The sequence below is a fragment of the Leptopilina boulardi genome, unplaced genomic scaffold (assembly GCF_019393585.1).
Source record: "Leptopilina boulardi isolate dan_hultmark-lab unplaced genomic scaffold, ZJU_Lbou_2.1 LbouV2_330, whole genome shotgun sequence".
NCBI lineage: Eukaryota > Metazoa > Arthropoda > Insecta > Hymenoptera > Figitidae > Leptopilina > Leptopilina boulardi.
Window position 1 is genome coordinate 2959824 of NW_026137897.1, and position 23381 is coordinate 2983204.

A 23381-nucleotide genomic window follows, 5' to 3' on the forward strand; every position below is an offset into this window, starting at 1 on the left:
CACTTTAAGTAATAATTATTGTTAATACATATATTCTAATAAATGATTTTTTAATTTGATAGGCATTTAAAAATTATAAATTAAATTTTTATTTTACAATAATAGAGATTATGCTTGTAATTTAAAAGTTCGCGGGTTTCAAAATGGCCGTCAATCGTTCCATTTTTGATCTGCGCGTGACATGCTCAGTTTGGTCCAACATTGATGAGACCTCTATATGTTAGATCATATAACTTTGCTTTGCCCTCCTACACAAAATCCTGTTGGATGGTGTAAAGTAAAGTTTTTATGGTAGAGTTTTACGCGATGACTTTTCTTTAGAATATATATATATATATATATATATTTTTAATGGAATTTGAATAAATTTTGATCAATAGGTAACTAAAAAACTCAAGTAAACACATTTCTTTATTGTGATCTTTCAAGTACTTATATATAAGTTATGTCAATCGGCCGAGGCAAAACAACATAAACAAAGCGAGACCATTTTTATGTCTATACGGTTTAAACAAAACTTGTAATAGTGGTTTTTTGGTGATAGAATACGAGGGTGAATCTAGTGCAATAAACGTGAAAATTTAAAGGACTGTTTAGTTAATGTTAAAATAATAAGATAAAACAAAAAAAAACTTTTGTTTAATATCACAATACTGGAGAAATAAATTGATGAGTTGCATGCGTTGTGTATGCGTTCCATTGTTAGACGCTTAAGAGTTTTAATGCACTCTGACTGTTGATATTGTGAATTCTTATACGTAAGGAATTTATCTAAACAAATAGTTTCGGTTAATGGATGAATCTAGCAGAATGCTACAACACGGTGGATCCAGCGTTGGTTTAATGGGTGGAAACCAAGGGCAAGGAGGACCAAATACTGGTGCATACGGAAATATGGGTCCTACTGATGGATCTGCCTCTCAAGGAGGAGATCAAGCTGTAGAGGCCAGAAAGCAAGATATTGGTGAAATTCTTCAATCAATTATGAATATTACAGATCAAAGCTTGGATGAGGCACAAGCAAGGTATATTTCATTTTAAATTAATTTCCAACACTCACATTTTTTTACTTTCCTGTAATTTAGTTGGGACCCAGGTGAAAATAACTTGTGAATTAAGATGTACACTTGTATTGAATTATCTTGAATTATCTGAAGTAATTTGAATTATCATGAATAACTATGAATTATTTGAGTTATCACGAATTAACTTGAAGTATATGAATTATCATGAATTACATTGAATTACTATGATTTATCTTGAATTAACTTGAAGTATATGAATTATCTTGAATTATCTGAAGTAATGTAAATTATCATGAATTACTTTTAATTACTTCGAATTACTTTGAATTATCTTGAATTTACTTGAAGTATATGAATTATCTTGAATTATCTGAAGTAACGTGAATTATCATGAATTACCTTGAATTACTTTCAATCACTTTGAATTATCTCGAATGAACTTAGAGTATACAAATTATCTTAAATTGCTTGAAATTATTTTGAATTATCTCGAATTACTATGAATTATCCTGAATTTACTTGAAATATATGAATTATCCTGAATTATCTGAACTAACGTGAATTATCATGAATTATCATGAATTACTTTTAATTATTTTGAATTACTTTGAATTAACTTGAAGTATATGAATTATCTGAAGTAACGTGAATTATCATGAATTACCTCGAATTACTTTCAATTACTTTCAAGTACTTTGAATTATCTCGAATGAACTTGAAGTATATAAATTATCTTAAATTGCTTTAAATTATTTTGAATTATCTCGAATAATTACTATGAATTATCTTGAATTTACTTGAAATATATGAATTATCCTGAATCATCTGAAGTAACGTGAATTATCATGGATTACCTCGAATTACTTTCAATTACTTTGAATTATCTCAAATTAACTTGAAGTATATCAATTATCACGAATTACTTTGAATAATTTAGAATTGTCTCGAAATACTATGAATTAACTGAAAGTATATTGGTTATCCTGAATTATCTGAAGTAACTTATCATATGAATTACTTTGAATTATCTTAAATTTCTATGAATTATCTTGATTTAATTTGAAGTATAAGAATTATTCTAAATTATCTAAAGTAACGTGAATTATCATAAATTACTTTTAATTATTTTAAATTACTTTGAATTATCTTGAATTAACTTGAAGTATATGAATTATCTTGAGTTATCTGAAGTAACGTGAATTATCATGAATTACCTTGAATTACTTTCAATTACTTTGGATTATCTCGAATTAACTTGAAGTATATCAATTATCATGAATTACTTTGAATAATTAAGAATTGTCTCGAATTACTATGAATTAACTGAAAGTATATTGGTTATCCTGAATTATCTGAAGTAACGTGGATTATTATAAATTACTTTGAATCATCTCGAATGAACTTGAAGTATATGAATTATCTGAATAATCATGAATTACCCTAAATTATCTTAGCTGAAGTAACTTGAATTATCATGAATTACTTTGAATTATCTTAAATTTCTATGAATTATCTTGATTTAATTTGAAGTATATGAATTATTCTGAATTATCTAAAGTAACGTGAATTATCATAAATTACTTTTAATTATTTTGAATTACTTTGAATGATCTTGAATTAACTTGAAGTATATGAATTATCTTGAATTATCATGAATTACTTTAAATTACTTTGAATTATCTTGAATTACTATGAATTAACTTGAAGTATATTGGTTATCCTGAATTATCTGAAGTAACGTGGGTTATTATGAATTACCTTAAATTACTTTGAATTACTTTGCATTACTTTGAATTATCTCGAATTAACTTGAAGTGTATGAATTATATATGAAGAATCGTGGATTATCATGAATTATTTTGAAGTATGCAGTAAGGTGTACACCAAATTTTTTAGTTGTTTCCCCTTCGGTTGGGAGGCATGAATATTCTCCAAATTAGACCAACCGGAATGTTTGGAGTGTCAAATTAAAAATTATCGAATTTACATTGAGTAGAATTTTAAAAAGTAGATTTTAAAGCGATTCAATTTTAATATTGAAAAATTTCTGTTTAACAAAATTCTGATTTTATAGAATTTCCTATTTAATTGAACATATTATCATCAAGCAGATTTTCCAATACATCGATTTTTCAAATAATACAATTTTCATTTAACAATATTTATAAGAAAAGTTTTCATAAAAAAAAATTTTATTTATCAGAATTGTTCTTTTGTCAAATTTCTAATATTCGCTTAGAAGTATTTTTATTAAATGAATTTCCAATTAAAAGAATCCTATATTAAAATTCTTATTTAACAAAAGTTTTATTCAATAAAATTTTTATATGATCTAATATTTATTTAATAGAATTTTCATTTAACAGAAATACTATTTAGCTAAATTTGTAAGTCAGAATATCTATTTCACAGATACTTGATGTGACCGAGGTTTCATTTATCTAAATTTTCATTAGATAGAATTGTTAAAACTTCGAATTTTTATTTTATCGAACTGTCACATATCTGAACATACACTTCGCAGAAACATTTCAGCGGGAGTTTATAAATAAACTAATCACAATTATCTTGATAATTTTTGATTGGTAGACTTTAAATCTCCTTTTGAAATGTTTCTGCGAAGTGTATGACCTGATATATGAAAGTTCGATCAAATGAAAATTCGACGTTTTAAGTATTCTATCTAATGAAAATTCGAATAAGTAAAACCTCGGTCAAATGAAGTATCGGTGAAATAGAAATTTTAACTTACAAATTTAGCTAAGTAGAATTTCTGTTAAATGACAATTCTATTAAATAAAAATTAAATCAAATAGAAATTTTATGGGGTGCATGATTATCCCTTAAAAATTATTACTGAGAATTTTAATTTTTAACAATTTTATTATATATAATTATTTTTTTCATGAATTTTTATTTTTCGAATTAACATTTATCAGAATTTCTTTTTTAAAGAATTTTTAATTTACAGAATTTTTAGATAATTTTATTGAATAAAAGTTTTGTTAAATAAGAATTTTGTTCTATAGACATTCTTTTAATTGGAAATTCTGTTAATAAAAATACTTTAAAGTGAATATTCGGATAAATAGAAGTTGGACAAAAGAACAATTCTGATAAATAAAAATTCTTTTTTATGAAAATTTTTCTAGATATCGAAACTAACACCGAATTCGTAATCAGCGATCCTAAAAACTCTATTAAACAACGTGAAAGTTTAAAATTTCCTCTGCAGAATATATTTAACCATTTTGGCACCGATTTCTGCTAATTATACTTAAGTCATAAAAAAGTTAAAATTTTTTCAAAAGTTTTATTTTTAATTAAATAAAATAATTAAGATTAATGATCAGAATTATAAATACTACAATTTTTTTATGCATTCAAATTTTTTTTTCAGAAAACATACATTGAATTGCCACAGAATGAAGCCTGCTTTATTCTCTGTTCTCTGCGAAATAAAAGAGAAAACTGGTGAGTTGATTTATTTATCTATTTTCATTAAAATAATTTGAAGGCACGAAATTTTTCCAAAATCTTATTTGTCACATTTTTTTATTTGATAGAAATCCATGTAAATTAATTTATTTAATTGTCCGACTTTTAAATTTCCAATTTGACGAAATTCTATTTGACTAAAATTTGTTATTAATTGAAACATTATTTGATGAAATAATAATCTTGGGGGCCATTCATTAATTACATAAGGATCCTTAGGGGGATGGGGGGTTTATAAAATCTCTACATGGTCTTACGTCGGGGTGAGGGGGGTGTAGAAGCTATTCTTACGTAAGATTTTGCCAAGTATTTTCCATTTGTATTGTTGTAATTTTTTTAATTCCATTAATATTGTTAAAAACTTACGTAAGAAGGGGAAGGGGGGGGGGGTCCGAAAAATCTTATGTATCCTTACATGGGGGTAGGGGGTATCAAAATTAGCCAAAATCGTCCTTACGTAATTAATGAATGGCCCCTTGCAGAAGTATTTCAAACGTATCTTTGAAAAACCGAGCACAAATATTTTAATAATTTTCTGATTAGGTAAATGGAAATTTTCTCAAATAGAAAATTAGTTAAATATATGAGCCCGTTCTCACCGTGTGGATAAGTTTAATCTTCCGAGAGGTTAAAGGCAGTAGATATATTTTGCGTCTGCGCAAAAGTTGTATACAAACATTCTGCGCAAACGCAGAATATATCTACTACTTTTAAACTCTCGGAAGATTAAATTTATCCTCACGGTGAAAACGGCCTCTATATCTATCAAATTGAAATATTTTCTTAGGGTTTCCAGCGGACCTGAAAATCCTTGAATTTTATAACAAAATTTAAAAATTTTCTAAAATAATGATATTTATATTTCTTAATAGTCGGGGAGCTAGCAACAATAAAAATATTTAAAAATATTTAATTGGTCAAAATATTTTATTTTTCTTTAATAAAATAGTGTATTAACATTAAATAATGCATTATTTATATTAAATAATTTAATTAATTAGAATTAATAAATTTATTGTATCAAATACTTTTTATTTGTATCAAAAAAATGAAATATTTGAGTGAAATAAATAAAATAATAGTTGCAAGTAACTCATTATTTTCGTTTCAAATAAACATTTAATTGATTAAAAATATTTTTTTATTTGTCTTGATAAAATAGTGTATTAGTATTAAATAATTTAGTTGACTTGAATCAGTTAAATAAAGTTATTGTATCAAATACTTTTTATTTGTTTCAATAAAACGAAATATTTGAGGGAAATAAATGAATGAATAGTTTCAAGTAATCTATTATTTGTATTAAATAAATTCATTTATTCAATTCAATTAATTATTTAATTGAACCAAATACGATTTATTTGGTTCAAATAAATGCGATTCAAATAATTCCAGTTATTGACAAAGTCAATTTAGTTGCCATTTTTTTCAATTTCGCGCACCGTGCGTTGTAATTTATAATTTATTTATCATTATAATTAAAAAAAATATTTTCATAGTTAAATATAGTATTTTTATAGTCTTAACGAGATAATTGCCTAATCATATTTTTGTCTCTATAATTATCTAATTTTACAATAAATTTTTTCTGTTCCCCTCGTAATTAGTTTATTTCATTATCGTATATAATAGACCATTCCATCAACAAAATTAGTGAATTTTTTTTTATTAATTTCTAGTCATTCTTCACTAAAAAAAAATATATATTTTACTAAATCAGATAGTAATATTGTACTAAAAAAAATGCATTATTGATGTTATATATTTTTAATAATGAAATAATATTGATAATCATTATTTATAATAATTTCGGTTAATATGTAAAAGAAATTGAAATAAATTTTTGTAAAATTTAAAATCCTTAGTTGAAAATTGTGGAGGAATAAAGAGAGAAGTCTTGTTTCTCTTTAGTTGAACGGAGCAAGGTAAAGGAGTTAAAGCTTTTCAATGTCAAAAAGTCTTGTTCACCTTGACTGCAGGAATTCTATCTGCATGTGCAGGGCCGCATTAAAGGTTTCAGAATATGGTAAAAAGATGTTTACCTAAAAAAATTTATTTTAAATATACAATAATTCTAATTTATGATGGAAGGTTTTATTTAATTTTCAAAATGTGTTATTTTTCAGTTAAAAATTTAAATCTTCATCCTTACGATATAAACGTACGACTTCATTCTATTCTACTCTCAATATTTATATATTACTACTAAAAGTGCCTTCCCCAAAAATTACATTTATTTGCATCCATGAAAAATGAAGTATTTTTGGAAAATAGGATTGAAAAAATACCTGTATTTATCCTTTTTTTAAATTAGGTCGTTTACTGTTTTTTAACAAGCAAAAAAAAAAAAAAAAAAACTAAAATCGAAGATTTCAAAACATCTTTAATATGGAAAAATAAGCAATTTTATTTCAAACATTGTGTTAATTTTTTTTTTGTGATCATTAAACATACCTTTAGTATAAGGTACAATTTTTAACCACACCTTTATTTTGAATTATTAGATAAAACTATCGTGAAAAGTAAATTTTAAAAAATATCTTTTTTACATAAATTTAGAAATTTTTTGTACAACTTAAAAAAATCGTAGATACCAAATTTATAAAAAAAATCTATCAATTTTTAAAAAATTTGTCTCTTATATTGAATTTTTAAAATCCGACATCAAATTTACCCTAAAAATCCTTCGGTAGTAAGTTTCATAAAAAACTATTCGTAATCAGCAACACCAAAAATCCCCTAGGTACCTTTATTTACCTGTAGAATTTCTATCGTAAAAAATACATATTATATGTTTTACAATTTACGACTTTTACTACGTTGTTGTAAAATGGATCATTCATAACCCTCTGCAGTTTATTGACTCTCAAAAAACTAAGACATTTTCATGAAAATTTTTCTCATTATCAAATAAATAAAAAATAAAAAAAACTGCGTATTTTTATTAAATCAGTTGTAGCATCTGATTATTTTAGTATTGTAATATAAACAAGTCAAAAACCCGTAAATACTTAAAGATAGGTATAAGCTAGTAATAGATGATTACTGTCGTGTTTTCTAAAAAACTTAGGTAACTGCAAAAAAATCGAAAAATGAGTTTTTTATATCGTTGGAATCGTGGAAAAAAGATACACCTGTTAATGCAAATTATTTTTAAAAATTGTTAATGTTATTAATAATAATTTTTGCATAAATAATTGAAAATACCGGTAATTGCAAAAATTGATGAGTGATAATTTGAGAAACTTAGGTAACTGCTATAAAAACTGGGGTGTCTTTGGGTGTTGTGACGTATTTTGTAGAACTTAGGTAACTGCACAGTGCCTTAGTTTCTCAAAACACGGACCTCATTTTTCGAGCCCTCGTCGCATGGAAAACTTAGGTAACTACAGAGTGCTATCAGAGCACTGTAGTTACCTAAGTTTTCCATGCGACGAGGCCTCGAAAAAGGAGGATCGTAATTTGAAGGACCAAGTAACTGCAAAATCTTATACATTTCTTTAAAATTACAATGTTTTTTCTGCAATTAATAATTTATAATAACAATAAAGAATAAAATAAAAAACTCCAATACTATATATATATATATAAATATACCTAAATAATAATTTATCAATTATTGAAAAATTAAGTATTAATTTTAATAAATAACATAAAAGCATTAATAAATTAAGAAAATGAAGTTCAGCAATATGATTATTTCATGATTAATATATACTTAATTTAGTTCAATTATTTAAAAAAATAAAATCGTTTTTAATTATTTAAATAAACGTTAATAAAGCAGCGAACTACATTACCTACAATAATTTGACTTTAATATTGTATAATTAAAATAAATTCAATCATATAGTTTAATATTTGTAAAAAACAATAATTATAATGATAACTTTCGCATCTTATTAAATAATTACACTTTATTATTTATTTTTATTTTATTTTATTTCATATAATTATTTAATATATTTTTACTATTTTTTAATTTAATTTTATTTATGTATTTTATTTTATTTTATATTATTATTTAATATATTCTGAGTTAATACAATATTTGACTCTAATATTGTATAATTAAAATAAATTTAACCATAAAATTAAATATTTGTAAAAAAACAATAATTATAGTGACAACTTTCGCAGCTTATTAAATAATTATAGTTTATTATTTAATATATTTTTACTATTTTTTGCCAAGAAAGATGAAAATTCTTATATATTCCCTGTAGTTACCTAAGTTTTCTGTGCGACGAAAGACCTAATACAGGCGATCGTAGCACGAGGGACCAAGTAACTACCAGTTACCTAAGTTTCTCGTGCGACGACCCTCGAATCAGCATACCGGTAACTACATTTTTAATAATTTATTGAATGTTTAAACAAATACAACATTTATTTTTACATAATTAAAAAGAATAAATTTAGACGAATCGAAGGAACAAAACGGCATTTAAAAATTTTAATTAGGCTTTGCGGTACATATCAATGAAGTTTAAACAGTTTTTCGCGTTTTTCTCGAAATCTTTCATTCTGCAGTTCCCTATTTTTTAGAAAACACAGCAGATTAGATGAATAGTAACAGATGATGAATATTAGATTTTGGATTATGATATAAATGTAAAATTACATTTTTTTTGCAGTTCTCTCACTAAGAAATACTCAAGAGGAAGAACCACCTGATCCTCAATTAATGAGGTTAGACAATATGCTAATAGCAGAGGGTGTAGCAGGTCCTGAAAAAGGTGGAGGAGCGGGTGCTGCAGCTTCAGCATCTGCGGCAGCAGCTGCAGGTCCTCCTGGTCAGCCCGATAACGCTATTGAACATTCTGATTATCGTGCTAAACTTGCTCAAATAAGACAAATATATCATCAGGAACTGGAAAAATACGAACAGGTATATATTTTTTTCAAAATTAACCGAAACGTCTTTTTTTTGGAAATAATCGTTTGAAAACAATGGAGAAAATAATTTACCTTTTCCAATATTTTAATATATTTAACATAAACATTATTCGTTATTAAAAATACTGATATTTTTAGGCATGTAATGAATTTACAACACACGTAATGAATTTACTGAGAGAACAAAGTCGCACAAGGCCTATTACACCGAAAGAAATTGAGAGAATGGTTCAAATAATTCACAAAAAGTTTTCAAGTATTCAAATGCAATTGAAGCAATCTACTTGTGAAGCGGTTATGATTTTGAGGAGTCGATTTCTCGATGCCAGGTGAGAATAGAATTGATTATTTAATTTGATTTTAAAATCTTTAATGTTGAAATTAACTGTTAATGTTAATTAATAACCTAAGTGGAATCATTTGTTTGGACTTTAATTAATAAACAATTTTTTTTTTCTATTTTAGACGTAAGAGACGTAACTTCAGCAAGCAAGCGTCAGAAATTTTGAATGAATACTTCTACTCACATTTGAGTAATCCTTATCCTAGTGAAGAAGCAAAAGAAGAACTTGCACGAAAGTGTGGAATCACTGTTAGTCAGGTGAGCAAATCATATTTTCGTATTTAACAATAAAATGTAGAATATTTTTTTGTAACATAACAAAAGTTTGGCAAAGAATTATAGATTTAATTAACTAAATTATGAACACATGCAAAATAGGATCACTAAAATAAACCAAAGAATAATTTAAAGAATTACATAATAATAAATCAAAAATAGATCCATGAGAATTAAGAAAAGTATTAATTTAAATAAAATTCATTTTTTTGGGAAAGGTCTCAAAGAACCTGTTGACATTGGCTTAATTTTTTATATTAACTAAAATTTTAAAACTTGCTTATTTTATAGTGTACTTTAAGTTAACTAAGTTCTCAAATAAAATAATTTATTTATTATATGAAAAAAAAATTATAAAAAAACATATATCTTTTTTTGCTTTTTTTGTTCTATGTTACCTAAACGACCTTTTTTGTGCCTTAAAGTCGATCCAAGACCTACAATATTATTATGTTAAAAATTAAATCAGCAAAACCAAAAAAATTATCAAATTTTCAACATCGTTAATAAAATGTCTTTTATTATATTAATTTTTTATTAATATCTATTATTTCAGGTGTCAAATTGGTTTGGAAATAAACGAATTCGTTATAAGAAAAATATAGGCAAAGCTCAGGAGGAAGCAAACCTGTATGCAGCTAAGAAAGCAGCAGGTTAGTAATTGAATAAATAACATTTTATTATTAATATAATTTAAATTTTGATTCAAGGAAGAACATCCCAGTAAAAAAAAACTAATTCAGATAAATTGAAATGAATTAACTTTTTTCTTAAGGTCCAATTCGTATTTTTCGCTAAGCAAGATGTAGTGAAGTCCTTTGTATATTCATTTCAATTCGGACCAATAAGTTTTCATCGGTTGAGAATGTGTCTTGCGGAGAATTCTTTTCACTTTATTCTTATTCTTCCAATTTTCTCCTAGTTTCAGATAATCGTTAATATATTACTGTTCAAAATTGTGTGTTTTCAATTCATACACTTTTTTATAATTATTACGCAATGCCGTGTTAATCTCAACACCAAAACTAGGCGTTGGTTCAAAAGCTAATTAGCGGGAAAACCCACACCAACACATACTCATTTTCCTCAATTTAGACGGCAACACACAAATACACTCACAAAATCATCACGCGCGCAATACACACAACCAACGCGCTGCGTGTACGCACATTTATTATTCTCATAGCAATCAACCGGAAAAGTCGTTCTCACCGGAAATTTGCGATCAGCAACCATTTTTCACAAAAGGTTAAAAGTCAAGCTATTTCTCCGTGAAATCATCACAACAGTTATTCTCATTCTTATTGTGTTCTCAAGATTAAACAATTAAATTAATCGGTAAAACTCATATTAACTATTTTTTGCTTAACCACAGCGTGGTCACGCCATTTTGCACTTGTGTGCTCATTTTGTGTTCTGCAATAAAAGTTTTGAATTTTTTTGTATTTTGTGCCTAAAAGTAAATTTATTTCCTCCACTCACTCCTCATAACAAAAACGGTGAATCTCAAACAATCTCCTCAGTAACATTTTGTATGTTTATTTTTCTCATTTTGTTTCCGCCCGGAGAGAAATTAACAGTGATGGCGACTGTCGCGCCATTTCTGGTGACTATACCGTTTAGTAGATTTTCGACGAACTAATTTAACAGTGGGATTTACTAAACAGCCGTTTTGTAGCTGTGACATATTAACTGTAGAGTAGCACCAACTGTTAACAAAAAGTTAAAATGTCCGCCTTTGTTGTGAATATGCTAAACATAACCTACTCTACGTGATTTAAATTTACTGTTTCTTGTAAAAATAAATAATAAAGTATAGATGAAGTTTAAATAAACTATCAATAATTTCTAAAAATTTTAATTTAGTTTGTGAAATTGGAATTATATTGTGTAAATAAGTAAATTTGAACAATCTCAGTATATATCGTATTTATTTATTAATTACACTTTTTTCTAAATATAATTAAAAAAAATGTTAATATAAATAAAATTAATATTTTATTAGATAAAGGAAGTTTATTAAGGTATTTTAATTAATTTAATAAATAATTTGAAACAATTTAATTAAGAATATAAACTTAAAATATATGTATATTGTTTTTCATGGATAATAAAAAATAGTTATTTGATAAAATTTTTGTGAAGACTTAAGATTTAAATTGAATATTATAGAAATCAAAATTTAAAGATTTTTCAAAATAATTAATGAATTATTATTATATTAATTAATATGAACATTAATAATATTATATTAATTAATTATTATTATCTTTTAAATATAATCAACTCACTTGTTTCAAACTGTCGCAAACAATATAAGTGTCCGCCATTTTCATAACATAAAAACTGGTCCAAAGTGGGGAGACTGAGCAGTCGCATTTAATCAACGGGTAGTGTTGGCAAAAGAACCGTTTAGTAAATAGGAAATGAACGCTGTTTAGTAACAGAGTATGCCAGTAAAGTTATCCTAACAATATTTTTGCCTATTAAACGCGTTTTGTAGCCATCACTGTAACTCTTCTCTCCGTGCGATTTCAATTCCATATATTTTTGATCCAGCCTCTTTAATTTCCCATTCAAATATTCACAGTGCAAGGGAATGAATTTTTCAACTTTTAGAGGCAATTTTTCAAAAACTTTATTTTTTAATTTGGAAAATTCTCCTTTAACAATAGGCGATGTAGTTCTTTATTTTATTTATCTGCAGGATACTGCTATGAATTTTTTATATACCGAATTTAACCATCTAGGTACGGGTGGGACTTGAGCGTCCCATAGATTTAAAAATATTATTTAACAATTTTACTGAAGAAATAAATATCTAATACTTACAGTGGGTTTCAGTAGGTAAAGAAGAGTGTTTTTGTACCATCGAAAATCGTTATTCAATTGTTATAACATTAAAAATATTATAATTGTCAATACATTTCATGGTTAAGTGAAATGTTTAAGTTTGATGCAATAATTTTTTAAAAGACAATAATTGTTTATAGTTTTTATGGTAAAATAATTACATATATTTTAAATTGATGATATTAGCCCTGGTGGGATTTTCAAGTTCAATAACAAAAAACAGTGAATTTACCCTTTTTTTCAATTCCAACAATTTTCCTCCAAATCCGAAGCATAAATTAGATAAACTAAAGCCTTAACAAAAAATTCAATGATAACTTTTAAACACCCTCGGCATTAGAGGGTTAAGGTTATATTTCTTTTACATTTTATTGCTACCAATTGCTTCGGTTTTTCGTGAAATTTGTTTGTAAATTTTAAACTAAGTCTAACACTGCAACCATTTTCTTCGTGTCCGCTTGTTTCTTCTGTATTTCACTGAGGGCTGAATATAAACCAGAGTGGTGTTTTCCAATATTAGTTAACGGTACCTATTGTGCCACCCTTCACTAATGTTATTCGTCCAACTATATAAAATTCTTCTAAATATTTTAGAAGACAAGAAGGCAAATACAGAAGAAAACAGATTTTTTCAGACTAATTCTAAAATGGTGAAGACTTAGGTAAAAATTAATGGCGAAACTTTAGAGGTTCCGTTTACGAACCATGTATCACTTTTTGATAGAAATTCTAAATTTCTTCTTGTTGAAAACACTTATACTCTTTCCGCCACCTCGGAATCAAAAATCAAAATTTTTTCACCTGATAAATTTTGCGTAAATCTTTCTGGAGTTACACTTAATGCTTCTAGTGACACAGGGTTGGGACGTTAGTCCGAGCGGCGATAACTTCGCATTGATTTTATTAGGATTGGTCGTTCTGGAAGTTGAGATAAAACATCACACGGAATGTTAATAGCCGGTGGCTGCTCTGGATGTTCAGCAGCTTTTCGTTTCAATTGACGTTTAACTTTCTTAGATTCAGCTATTAAATTTATTTTTCTAAAATTTCAATAAATTCAGAAAATAAATAAATACAGCTACAAAAACATTTACATAAATAATAAAATAAATAAAAATAAATTTAAAAATATAATTCAGTGTAAATAGAGGATAAATTATTGCACATCCTTTGAGATGATATTTCAATAGTCGAAAATTTAATTATTAAATTATTATAAATTATTTGAAAAATTGTAGTTTAATAAATATTTAAAATAAAATAATATTAAGAATTGAGTTTAAATTTGGATAAATATAATTTCTGAAATAATAGAGAAAAGATATTTATAGGTAACATAATGAAAATATAAACAGGAAATATAATAGAAAGAGAATTCTCCGAAACGATAAACAATCAATTGTTTAAAGTAGAAGAATTTTGAAAAGTTAATAACAAAAGCTAAAAAACTAAATAATTATTGAAGAGATTTTTACTTTGTAAAACGACATATACTTTAATCCTTCCATGTCACACTTTGTTTTTTGTTCGCGGAGGTCACACTGGGTAGTCGACACCCTTAGTCATTTTTAAGTGGCTGTAATTTGGAAATGGTTAATTTACAGAAACCAGCAAAATTTTTGGATACATTTCAATGCTTATGAATGCTTTACCTTTTTTCAGGAGCATCACCATACAGCATGGGTGGTGCTAGTCAAGGGACACCAACGCCAATGATGTCACCAGCGCCACCTGGAGGACCTCATGACATGGCAGGCTATGGAATAGAAATAAATGGCGGTGACTATGGTTCTCAGCCATATAACGACGGTTCCATTTATCCCATAAACCAGGTAAAGAGAAATAAATTTGAAAGGGATATTCATAATAGTAGTTGATTGCAGTTTATTTCTGCATGCTTCGTGCTTATTTTAAGCTTGCTAATTAGATTATAAATTGTATATAAATTTATATAAATTCAAATTTCATTTATTTCGTACAAAAAAAAAGTTTGAAAATAATAAATTTATTTAATTAAATATATTATTTTCAAATTTTATTCTTCTAAAATTATCAAAAAAAAAAAATTTCAAATTGCTTTTTTAAAAAAAAAATACATGGGTTAAAATATTTCATCCACTTTAAAAAATTTTAAGTCTTATCTACCATTTATTTAATTCTTTAATTACTTTTAATTATTTTATATATAATATTTAAAAATAAGAAGACAAATTGAGCGAAAATTAATTTTTGAAACTACTTATTTTTATGAATATTCATTATTATGTATTCTACATAACATAATTATTGTTATTATATCATTTTTTTTACGTAAATTTGTTGGTAAAATTCAAAATTAATTTAATCATTTTATTACTTTTATCAATTATTTTCTATTTACTTAAAATTTATGTAATAAAAATTCAGATGAATATGTACCGTAAATCGTCGACTTCTTTCTAATTACAAAAATAAGAAAAAACTTGTTAGAATAATAAAAACAAAAGAAATTTTAGTGTACATTATAAACGAAAAACTTCGAACATAATAAAGTTTTTTTTTCAAAATTTTATTTATTTATTTATTTATATTTGAATATTGAATTAATTAATTTTATTTTGTCTTTACTAACAGTATATTAAAAATTGAATTATTGGTTTAATTTTGTGAATATTTTATAGACGTTAAACGCACAGGTGAGTTTTTTTTTTTAAATTAATTTGAGTGTTGTGAATGTTTATTTTCTCAAATTTATCAGAAATTTTTACCAATTCATAGTTGGTAACAGAATTTAAAAAAAAATTTTACGTAACTCAAATCTGTCAGCAGATTTTGTTTCTAGATGGTACTGGAAAGAAAAAAATCTAAAAAGTCAAAAATTCACTTAGCGCTTTTTTTATAGCAAAAATAAGATTTTTTTTGGCTTCATTTTCAAACTTAGTTCTATAGTTTCTTTAGCAAAACTTCTTTTCCTTAGCGATAGATTTTAAAATAAAATTTTCCTAAAACTGTTTGCATTATTCAAGAAACAAATTGTTTGCATTGTGTTTTATAATTTATAAGAAAAAATGTTATTTAAATTCAATTATTTATAAAAAGTATAAGAATTTATAAAAATTTATTCCCGTAAAAAATTTTGTATCAAAAAATGTAACTTTTTTTAATATTTATAGAATTAAAAAGAAAGAATTAAACATCGTTCAAAGGCAAAATAATTTTGTTAACAATTAGTTTCGACAAAAAACCACTTTAAGGATGATTAATGTTAAATATAATTTTTTTTAATTTTAATGTAATACAAATTTCGTTGTTAGTATTCCTTTAAATTTATGCAAAATATCATCTATTATGCTTTTTTAATGCAGATATGTGACGCTCCACGAGAAAAAAGGCCTTAGGGGCAAAAAATTTTAGGTTATGTTTGTAATTTTGAAATTGAAAACAAAAGGATCTAAATACAAAGGTTTAGGTCTTTATTAGATCCAAAATATTCAAAAGAAGCTGTTTTTGATTGAACATTATTCAAAATAAAAGTTTAATTAAGCTAAAACTATCACTGAACATAACCTAATATTATTTGCCTTTAAGGTCCCTTTTTTATACAATGGTTTAATAAATGAAATTTATTCGAATATGGAACAATTTTTTTTTGCTTTCAGGAACTATCACCTTGAAATTCTTAAGGAAACAATGGAAGCATATAAAACATAAAAAGGGGAAACTTTCCGCGAAATTTGATCACCTTTCTAATCTGTGATCTTTAAGGCTCACCAAATGGCGAGAAATACGAACTGCAATCGATATTAAGCTCTAAAATTACTATAAATCTTATTGGTCTAGGAGTGTTCTACAGTATAGCTATAAAAAAAATAATAAATGAGTATTATAAGAACAATTTATTTAAATCAGTAGAATTCATTATTTATTTCAATTTTTGCTTTCTAAACTGATTTATTTTAATAGTTTAATAAGTAGCAAAAAAAATTATAGGTTATGTTTTTTTCGAATGAAAATACATACAATTCTCAATAAAAACCATTTCTTTACATTAAAAATATTAAATAGCAACTGTTTTTTTAATTTTAAATCAAAATAAACTTTTAATCATGATAAAACTATATCGTAAACATAACCTATAATTTATTTGCTTCTTCAGAGCGCATTCACATTTAAATATAATTTTTTTTTCTTTTCTGTCTATTGCTAAATTATAAATTTAAATGTTGGAAAAAAAATTAGCTATTATATTTCTTAATTCTTTATCGCTGTGCCGCAGATTTAAATTACATGGGTAAAAAATAGTTCCTCATTTGTGTAATTTTATGATTTTGTGTAGTAGAAATGCTTCATTATATTATGCAAAATAGTGCGTATTAAAGTAAATGGAAGATGGCGAGTTTTACCATTTTTTTTTTCATGAAAAAATGACGAACTGATAAAACACAGATTTTGTTAAATTTTGTCATTTAGATGTGTTCTTTAAATAAGCGAATCAAAAAAATTTTTAAAAACTAAAGTATTTTGCAAGATATTTACAAAGTAATTATAACACTTTTGCAGGAATTTGTAGAAATTTTTTTAGAGAAAAAGTTTTATAATAATTATAATTATAATAATAATAATAATAATAATAATAATTGAAATTGAATATTAATTTCATGAAAGAATAAACAATTTTTTATTGTTGATTTTCTGAACATTTCCAAATGACAAAATATAAATAAAATTTTCTATTATATCTTAGAAAGAAAAATTTTTTCGTTTTGAAATAACTACAGTTACAAGTTGCTTCATATTGATACATATTTCTATTGTAGGAAATATTTTTGATTTACAATTTTATTTCTTTTTTTATAGAACGCACGAATATTTCCCACACTGAATTTATTTGAAATTTCTATGGTGTCAAAACATAATTATTCTTTAATCTAATTAAATTTTGAAAGAATTTAAAAGGATTAAAATTTAACCAAATTTTAAAATTCGCGCAAAAACTTTTGTCCCGGATGGTCAAATGAAAATTTGGTGATTTGTTAATTCAGTCAAATGACAGTTCATACAAATGAAACTTACGACAAATAAAGTTTCGATAAAATAGAAATTCTGCTATTTAAAAATTTGACTAAGTAGAAATTCCATTAAAAGAAAATTCCGCCAAATAATAATTCGTTATTATAATAATTTATAATAATTCGTATAAAGTTTGTAAAATAAAAATTTTGTTAAATAGAAATTATATTAGATAAAAATTCGATGAACTAAAGGAATCTGTTTAAAAGTTCGACTATAAGAACACCGTTTAATTTCCAACAAATTTAGTGTGGGAAATATTAAAATCCTTTAAAATTATAATAATCGTACAAATCATTATATATACTGTCAATGAAAGGTCTTTATTTAATAAAGAATCTCAATGCAAATGAATATCCGATTTTTATGCTAAAATAAAGAAAAAAAATTCTATTATCTTCTCAAGAATTTTAATATTGCAAACTATTAGAATAAGATATATAATTGTGAAAGATGTAGTTGTTAGGATTAGAATATTTTAGAAGTCTGAAAAACACTCCTAGGCATTTTACCGCGGCTTTAATGGAAAATTTCAAATAAAGCTTTTATAACATGAATTGTTATTTGAATAACAATGGAAGATACGAAAAAAATACAAACTAAACACTTTGGTCATTAGACTCAACATGAATGATGTATACGATTTTTCAAACCTATGGTTACAAAAAAAGATAGTTTTTAGGAAAATGTAATGAAGTAGTGGAAAGTGGTACACAGGTGGAATTAGAAGAATTTCAAAATTAAATTTCATCATTTTTATATTTAATAAGACAGTATTTTTATCTTGTCTTTCGTTGTCTTTTTAAAAAATTAAAAATATTGTAAATCTCAATTTTATTCACTTTTCGATGGACCATGAAATAAAGATATAAAAATATGTAATATTTTACAAAAAAAAAAAAATTATTATTTCACATTAAATAGTTTTTGAATTTGAAGAACATGGAAGAAACACGTGCACCACTTTTCTCTAACAAAATCATTTAAAACGACGGAATCTAATATATTACCTACTGTTTCGACTATTATTATTGGAATATCATTTATATTTATTAGGGCAACTATTAATCATAATTATGAACTTATTTAAAATGTCCTTTAATATACTTGTATTCTTTTTTTTTATCTCCACCACCGCTGCCTACTACTACGATATCACCATTTATCACTAATATTACATACATTAATATTTTATATTATTATTACTTTATTATTATAATTATTATTATTACTATTATTTTAAAAAAAAAGATGTAAAAACTATCAACATAAAATTATAATTGCCTCCGATAAATTGATATTTTGTACTTCTTATTAATATATTCATTGAGTGATAAAATCAGAATTACTTTTGTATTTGATTAATCATACTTACGTTGTAAAATTAATTGTTTTGATTTTTCAATAATACAATGTAAAACAAAATAATTATTATGGATTCATGTAAAGAAAGATATCGGCAAATATTTAACTTCCATAGGCACTACATTCTGTTTGTGGTGATTGTACCAGTGAATGAAAAATTAAAGTAATAAAATATATAGTTTAAAGGGGTAAAGCAACTGTCACACTTTATGTGTTAATTTTTATGTAATTTGTGCCATTTTTTATTTTTTAGATATTTTAAAAATAAGCTTGAATTGAAAGGTCAAAATAAAGAAAAACTGTTTTAATTGGAATAGGTATATTTTGATATTAATTTTAATTCATTAAATGAGCTATGTATTCCTCGCTCGCTCAAAATGTTATACTTATTTTTATATACTCATTATAGTAGATATATTTAATTATTTTAATTATACCTACATAAATTTATATTTTTTGAAATTTCTATGATGGATAATTTTAACTCTATTCTTATCGTCTTTTTCAAAAATGTTTTCTTAATAAACTATCAATCACGAAGTAGTATAAGGAGACCCCACTGTCCGGGAAGGCTGAAGCCATTTTCCCCGTTTCTCTTACAATTAACGGAGGTGTCGAACCCTAACGGGGAAATTTGATACCTCCGAAATTTCGTCTGCTAAAAGTGACATAAGCGATGTAAACATGGAGAATCTCCATGGATATAATCATGATATAATTATTTATGTTGTGTAAAAACACAGTAACGAAGTAAAATTAGTAACTGCAAGTGAATATAAATTATTAAACTGTGAGACGAATATAATTTTTGATCAGTCAAAATTAAAGAGTTTAATACGTTTCAAGTTCAAATAAGTAAAAAGTAAAATTATATTCTCACCAGCGCGACCGGGTTCAAACTGCTGGGCTCTTTTATGAGAAATAAAATAATAAAATTTAAGCACGCGGACGCCAGTTAATTTAAATAAAATTAACAAATAATTATACGAGCAAAAGAAAATAGGAACCGTTTAGGAACCCTCACAAAAAAATTAAAAAAATAAAATCAAGCCACTTCCAGGAAATTTGTTTATTTTCAAAAATAAAAATTAGACATCATGAACACTTACTTGAGTTAATCGAATATCGACTCTTCGTCGGTTTCAGTCGCAACATACAATTTGACGATATTACAAAATTTGTCGAATATATTCCTTTGCAACACACTACAATTATCAAACGCACTACATTCAGAATGGTCGAACAAAGAGTTCGTGTACCGGCGATTTTCGACAATGCGTCCAATTAGTCAAATATTGGCGCTTAGATCGATCTAAGGTCGCAGGGGCGAATTATTGACCTCAGACTCCTTACCCTTATTTTAAGATAATCGATCAACATAATTGTTTATTTCAAAATATTCAAAATAACGTCAAGAATAATTTTCCCGTCACAACTGTTTAAATTTTATTTTAATTATGGTTCGACACCTTCGTTAATTGTAAGAGAAACGGGGAAATCAGCTTCAACTTTTTATGGGCTTAATATAGCAGTGGCGTCTCCTTATACTACTTCGTGTTATCAATTTTTTAAAAATATTTATTATCTAAAAGTACATTTCTAGAACTTTAATTAACAACAACTTTGTTTTATCAAAACCTTTATGGATAATAAGCAAACGAAGTGACGCCTTTGGGAAAAACTATAAAATCCGGTGACCAGAATCCCGCAAGTATATATAGTTCATCAGAAATGCAAAAATAAAATTGATTTACGTTTCTTATAAGATTGTTAAGTAAATTGGATCAATGATTTTCGACTTTAAAAATGTCATTTTGAGAAAAACGCATTTAAAGTTTCAACATACTTTTTTGTTTAAAAGAATTTTTTTAAAAGAAAATGCAAAGAAATTGATTTTTCGAAAGTTACAAATGATGTAATCCTCTTAAGTAACGATGTCTTTAACTTTATCCACGTGATGAATTCTGATTCTCCCTGAATAAAAATCTTCACTAATCCCTTAATAGATTTTTTTTCAAAAACTACCTTTTGTAAACCAGACCAATCGAATAATAAAGTTACGTTTTCGAATTCAGCTGTATATTCTGGGAGGCCTTTCGTCATTACTTCTGTGTGTTTCCGGATCGACTTCGTTTTCAGAACTTTGTTCTTCACCGCCTGTTTCCAAATTATTATCATTTCTGGTGTTATCCGCGTTTTCCCTACCACTGCCTTTAAATTGCTCGTTCTTGTCATTGTTATCGTCATCTCCATCGATATCTATAACGTTCTCTGAATTATACCCTACTAACGAATTAATATCCATTAATGCTCGAATAATATTTTGCCTGAGTTGCTCTTGGCTTGAAGAATAATCTAACCGTAAAATGTTGCAAATGGATGTTAAATCTCTTATTAGAAAAAGAGATATGGAAGGTAGAGGAATAAGTAAAGACGTTTACGGTGCAAAGGAGGGATACTCCATTCTTGGCGTTGTTGGAAATGAGTAAGTTTCCAGCGTCGAAATCCAGTGACAACAGTGCTGCAGTATTTAACACCTTGGGTACTGCAGAATCCAGTGCCACTAGAAAGATGGACCATGGGGCACCCAATTTCTTAAGGTTCCCCATGTCCGTTTGAAAAGACTTGGAAGTAGAAAAGGAAGCGCTTCAAGCGTTTCTAGTGTCAGCAGCGTAAGAATTTTGATTCCGTCTGACCCCGACAACGAGACAATCGAAGAAGAAAGCGATAAGTGTTAGGCAGGAGGAACACCTGAGTGTCTTCAGAAGATCGAAGAGGAGATCGCCAAGATGATAAAGTCTTGCGAAGTTCAGAAGAATGTCAACATGACTATTAGGGACGGACTTAAGACTCATCAGGATCTTGTCAGTGAGGCGAAGACAAAGCACGCCATAGCAGATAATGGAGATAGCAATCTTGATGGTGCTATAGGCAACGCGGAGGTAAACCAAGAAGAGCGAAACAGGAAAAGAGAAAGTATTATGAGAAGCAGCTTTGGCGCGCAGTCATAGAGTCGCAGAAACGAAGAAAAAGTTCTGGCAGTCCGGAGAGGACTGACGTCGAGGCGAAGAAAGAAAAAGCAAGAGGAGGCAACTCTTGTCAAAAAGATTGCAAAGGTAACTGTAGTACCGAATTCTAAGCAAACCAGTAAGAAGAAAACAACAAGTGGATCTACAATGGTGGTCTAAATCGTAACAGGAACAACGTATGCCGACCTACTAAGCAAACTTCGGAGTAAATCCGGACGTTAGCGAAACGCAGGTTGTGAGCACAAGTCCTACAACGAAGGGAAATCTCAATAAGGAGGCATTCACTTCTGAGATCTCTAAAGCGGTTGGAAGCATGGGGAAGGTGCAGACCGTGAACCGACAGGTCACATTGGAGTTCTGCGACCTGAATTTTTTTACCTTCGAAGAAGAGGTCTAACAGGCGTTGACGGAAGTGCTCCAGAAGCCAGGAAGCATGAATAATATTCAATGCTAACCGTCTCTTCCCGGAAGGGCACCCGGTCTTCTTTTAACGCCGCTTTGGTTTCTACGGACCTTACAGCGGCAGTTCTTCCATACCCGCTCCCCATGGTGCATCGGTAGTGAGGAGGCTTGCCAAATCACCGCCGTTTCACCATGCTGGTAGTGTTTTCGCGGGAAAGTAGATAAGCTTTGTTAACAACGGGAGTATTGTCCTTAAGGACCCAGGAATCCCAGTCAGCCTAGCCGACTCTAGCGAAATTCTGTACGGTCACATACTAGAGTTTGAAAGGTAGCGGACGGATCGACTATGTTCTTTAAGTGTGATGAACTCAATCATAAGTTTGCCAACTGCAGTATAGAAGCCCAAGCTGCTTTTTATGTTTGCGATAATGCAAACATTAGCCATATCGCAGGCAGCGGCCTGCAACGGCAAAGGCCGCGAAAGCTAGATCTCAGGGACCTTCACCTACGATGTTTAAACCTTGAGGATTAACTCAACCAAAGGGTGTGGTTTTCAGTCGATAATTCCTCTATCATTAAATTTTTTTGCTAGAAAATAAATATGCCTTTACCAATGGTCTTAAATATATAATACGTTATAAA

General features: G+C 27.1%; 1 protein-coding gene across 2 annotated transcripts; it reads left to right on the forward strand.

Annotated features, from left to right (window-relative positions):
* The first annotated feature begins 248 nt into the window (after positions 1–248).
* LOC127285124 (homeobox protein extradenticle) lies at positions 249–19622 on the forward strand. Of its 2 annotated transcripts, XM_051310958.1 has the most exons (8): positions 249–1025; positions 4426–4499; positions 9161–9414; positions 9561–9751; positions 9888–10023; positions 10598–10694; positions 14557–14726; positions 16533–19622. In XM_051310958.1, the coding sequence occupies exons 1-8, from the start codon at positions 793–795 to the stop codon at positions 16545–16547; spliced, it is 1170 nt and encodes a 389-aa protein (XP_051166915.1). In that variant the 5' UTR covers positions 249–792; the 3' UTR covers positions 16548–19622. The 2 variants fall into 2 exon arrangements, with proteins under 2 accessions (XP_051166915.1, XP_051166914.1); XM_051310957.1 differs by lacking the exon at positions 16533–19622 and having other exon boundaries at positions 14557–15444.
* The last annotated feature ends 3759 nt before the right edge of the window (positions 19623–23381 follow it).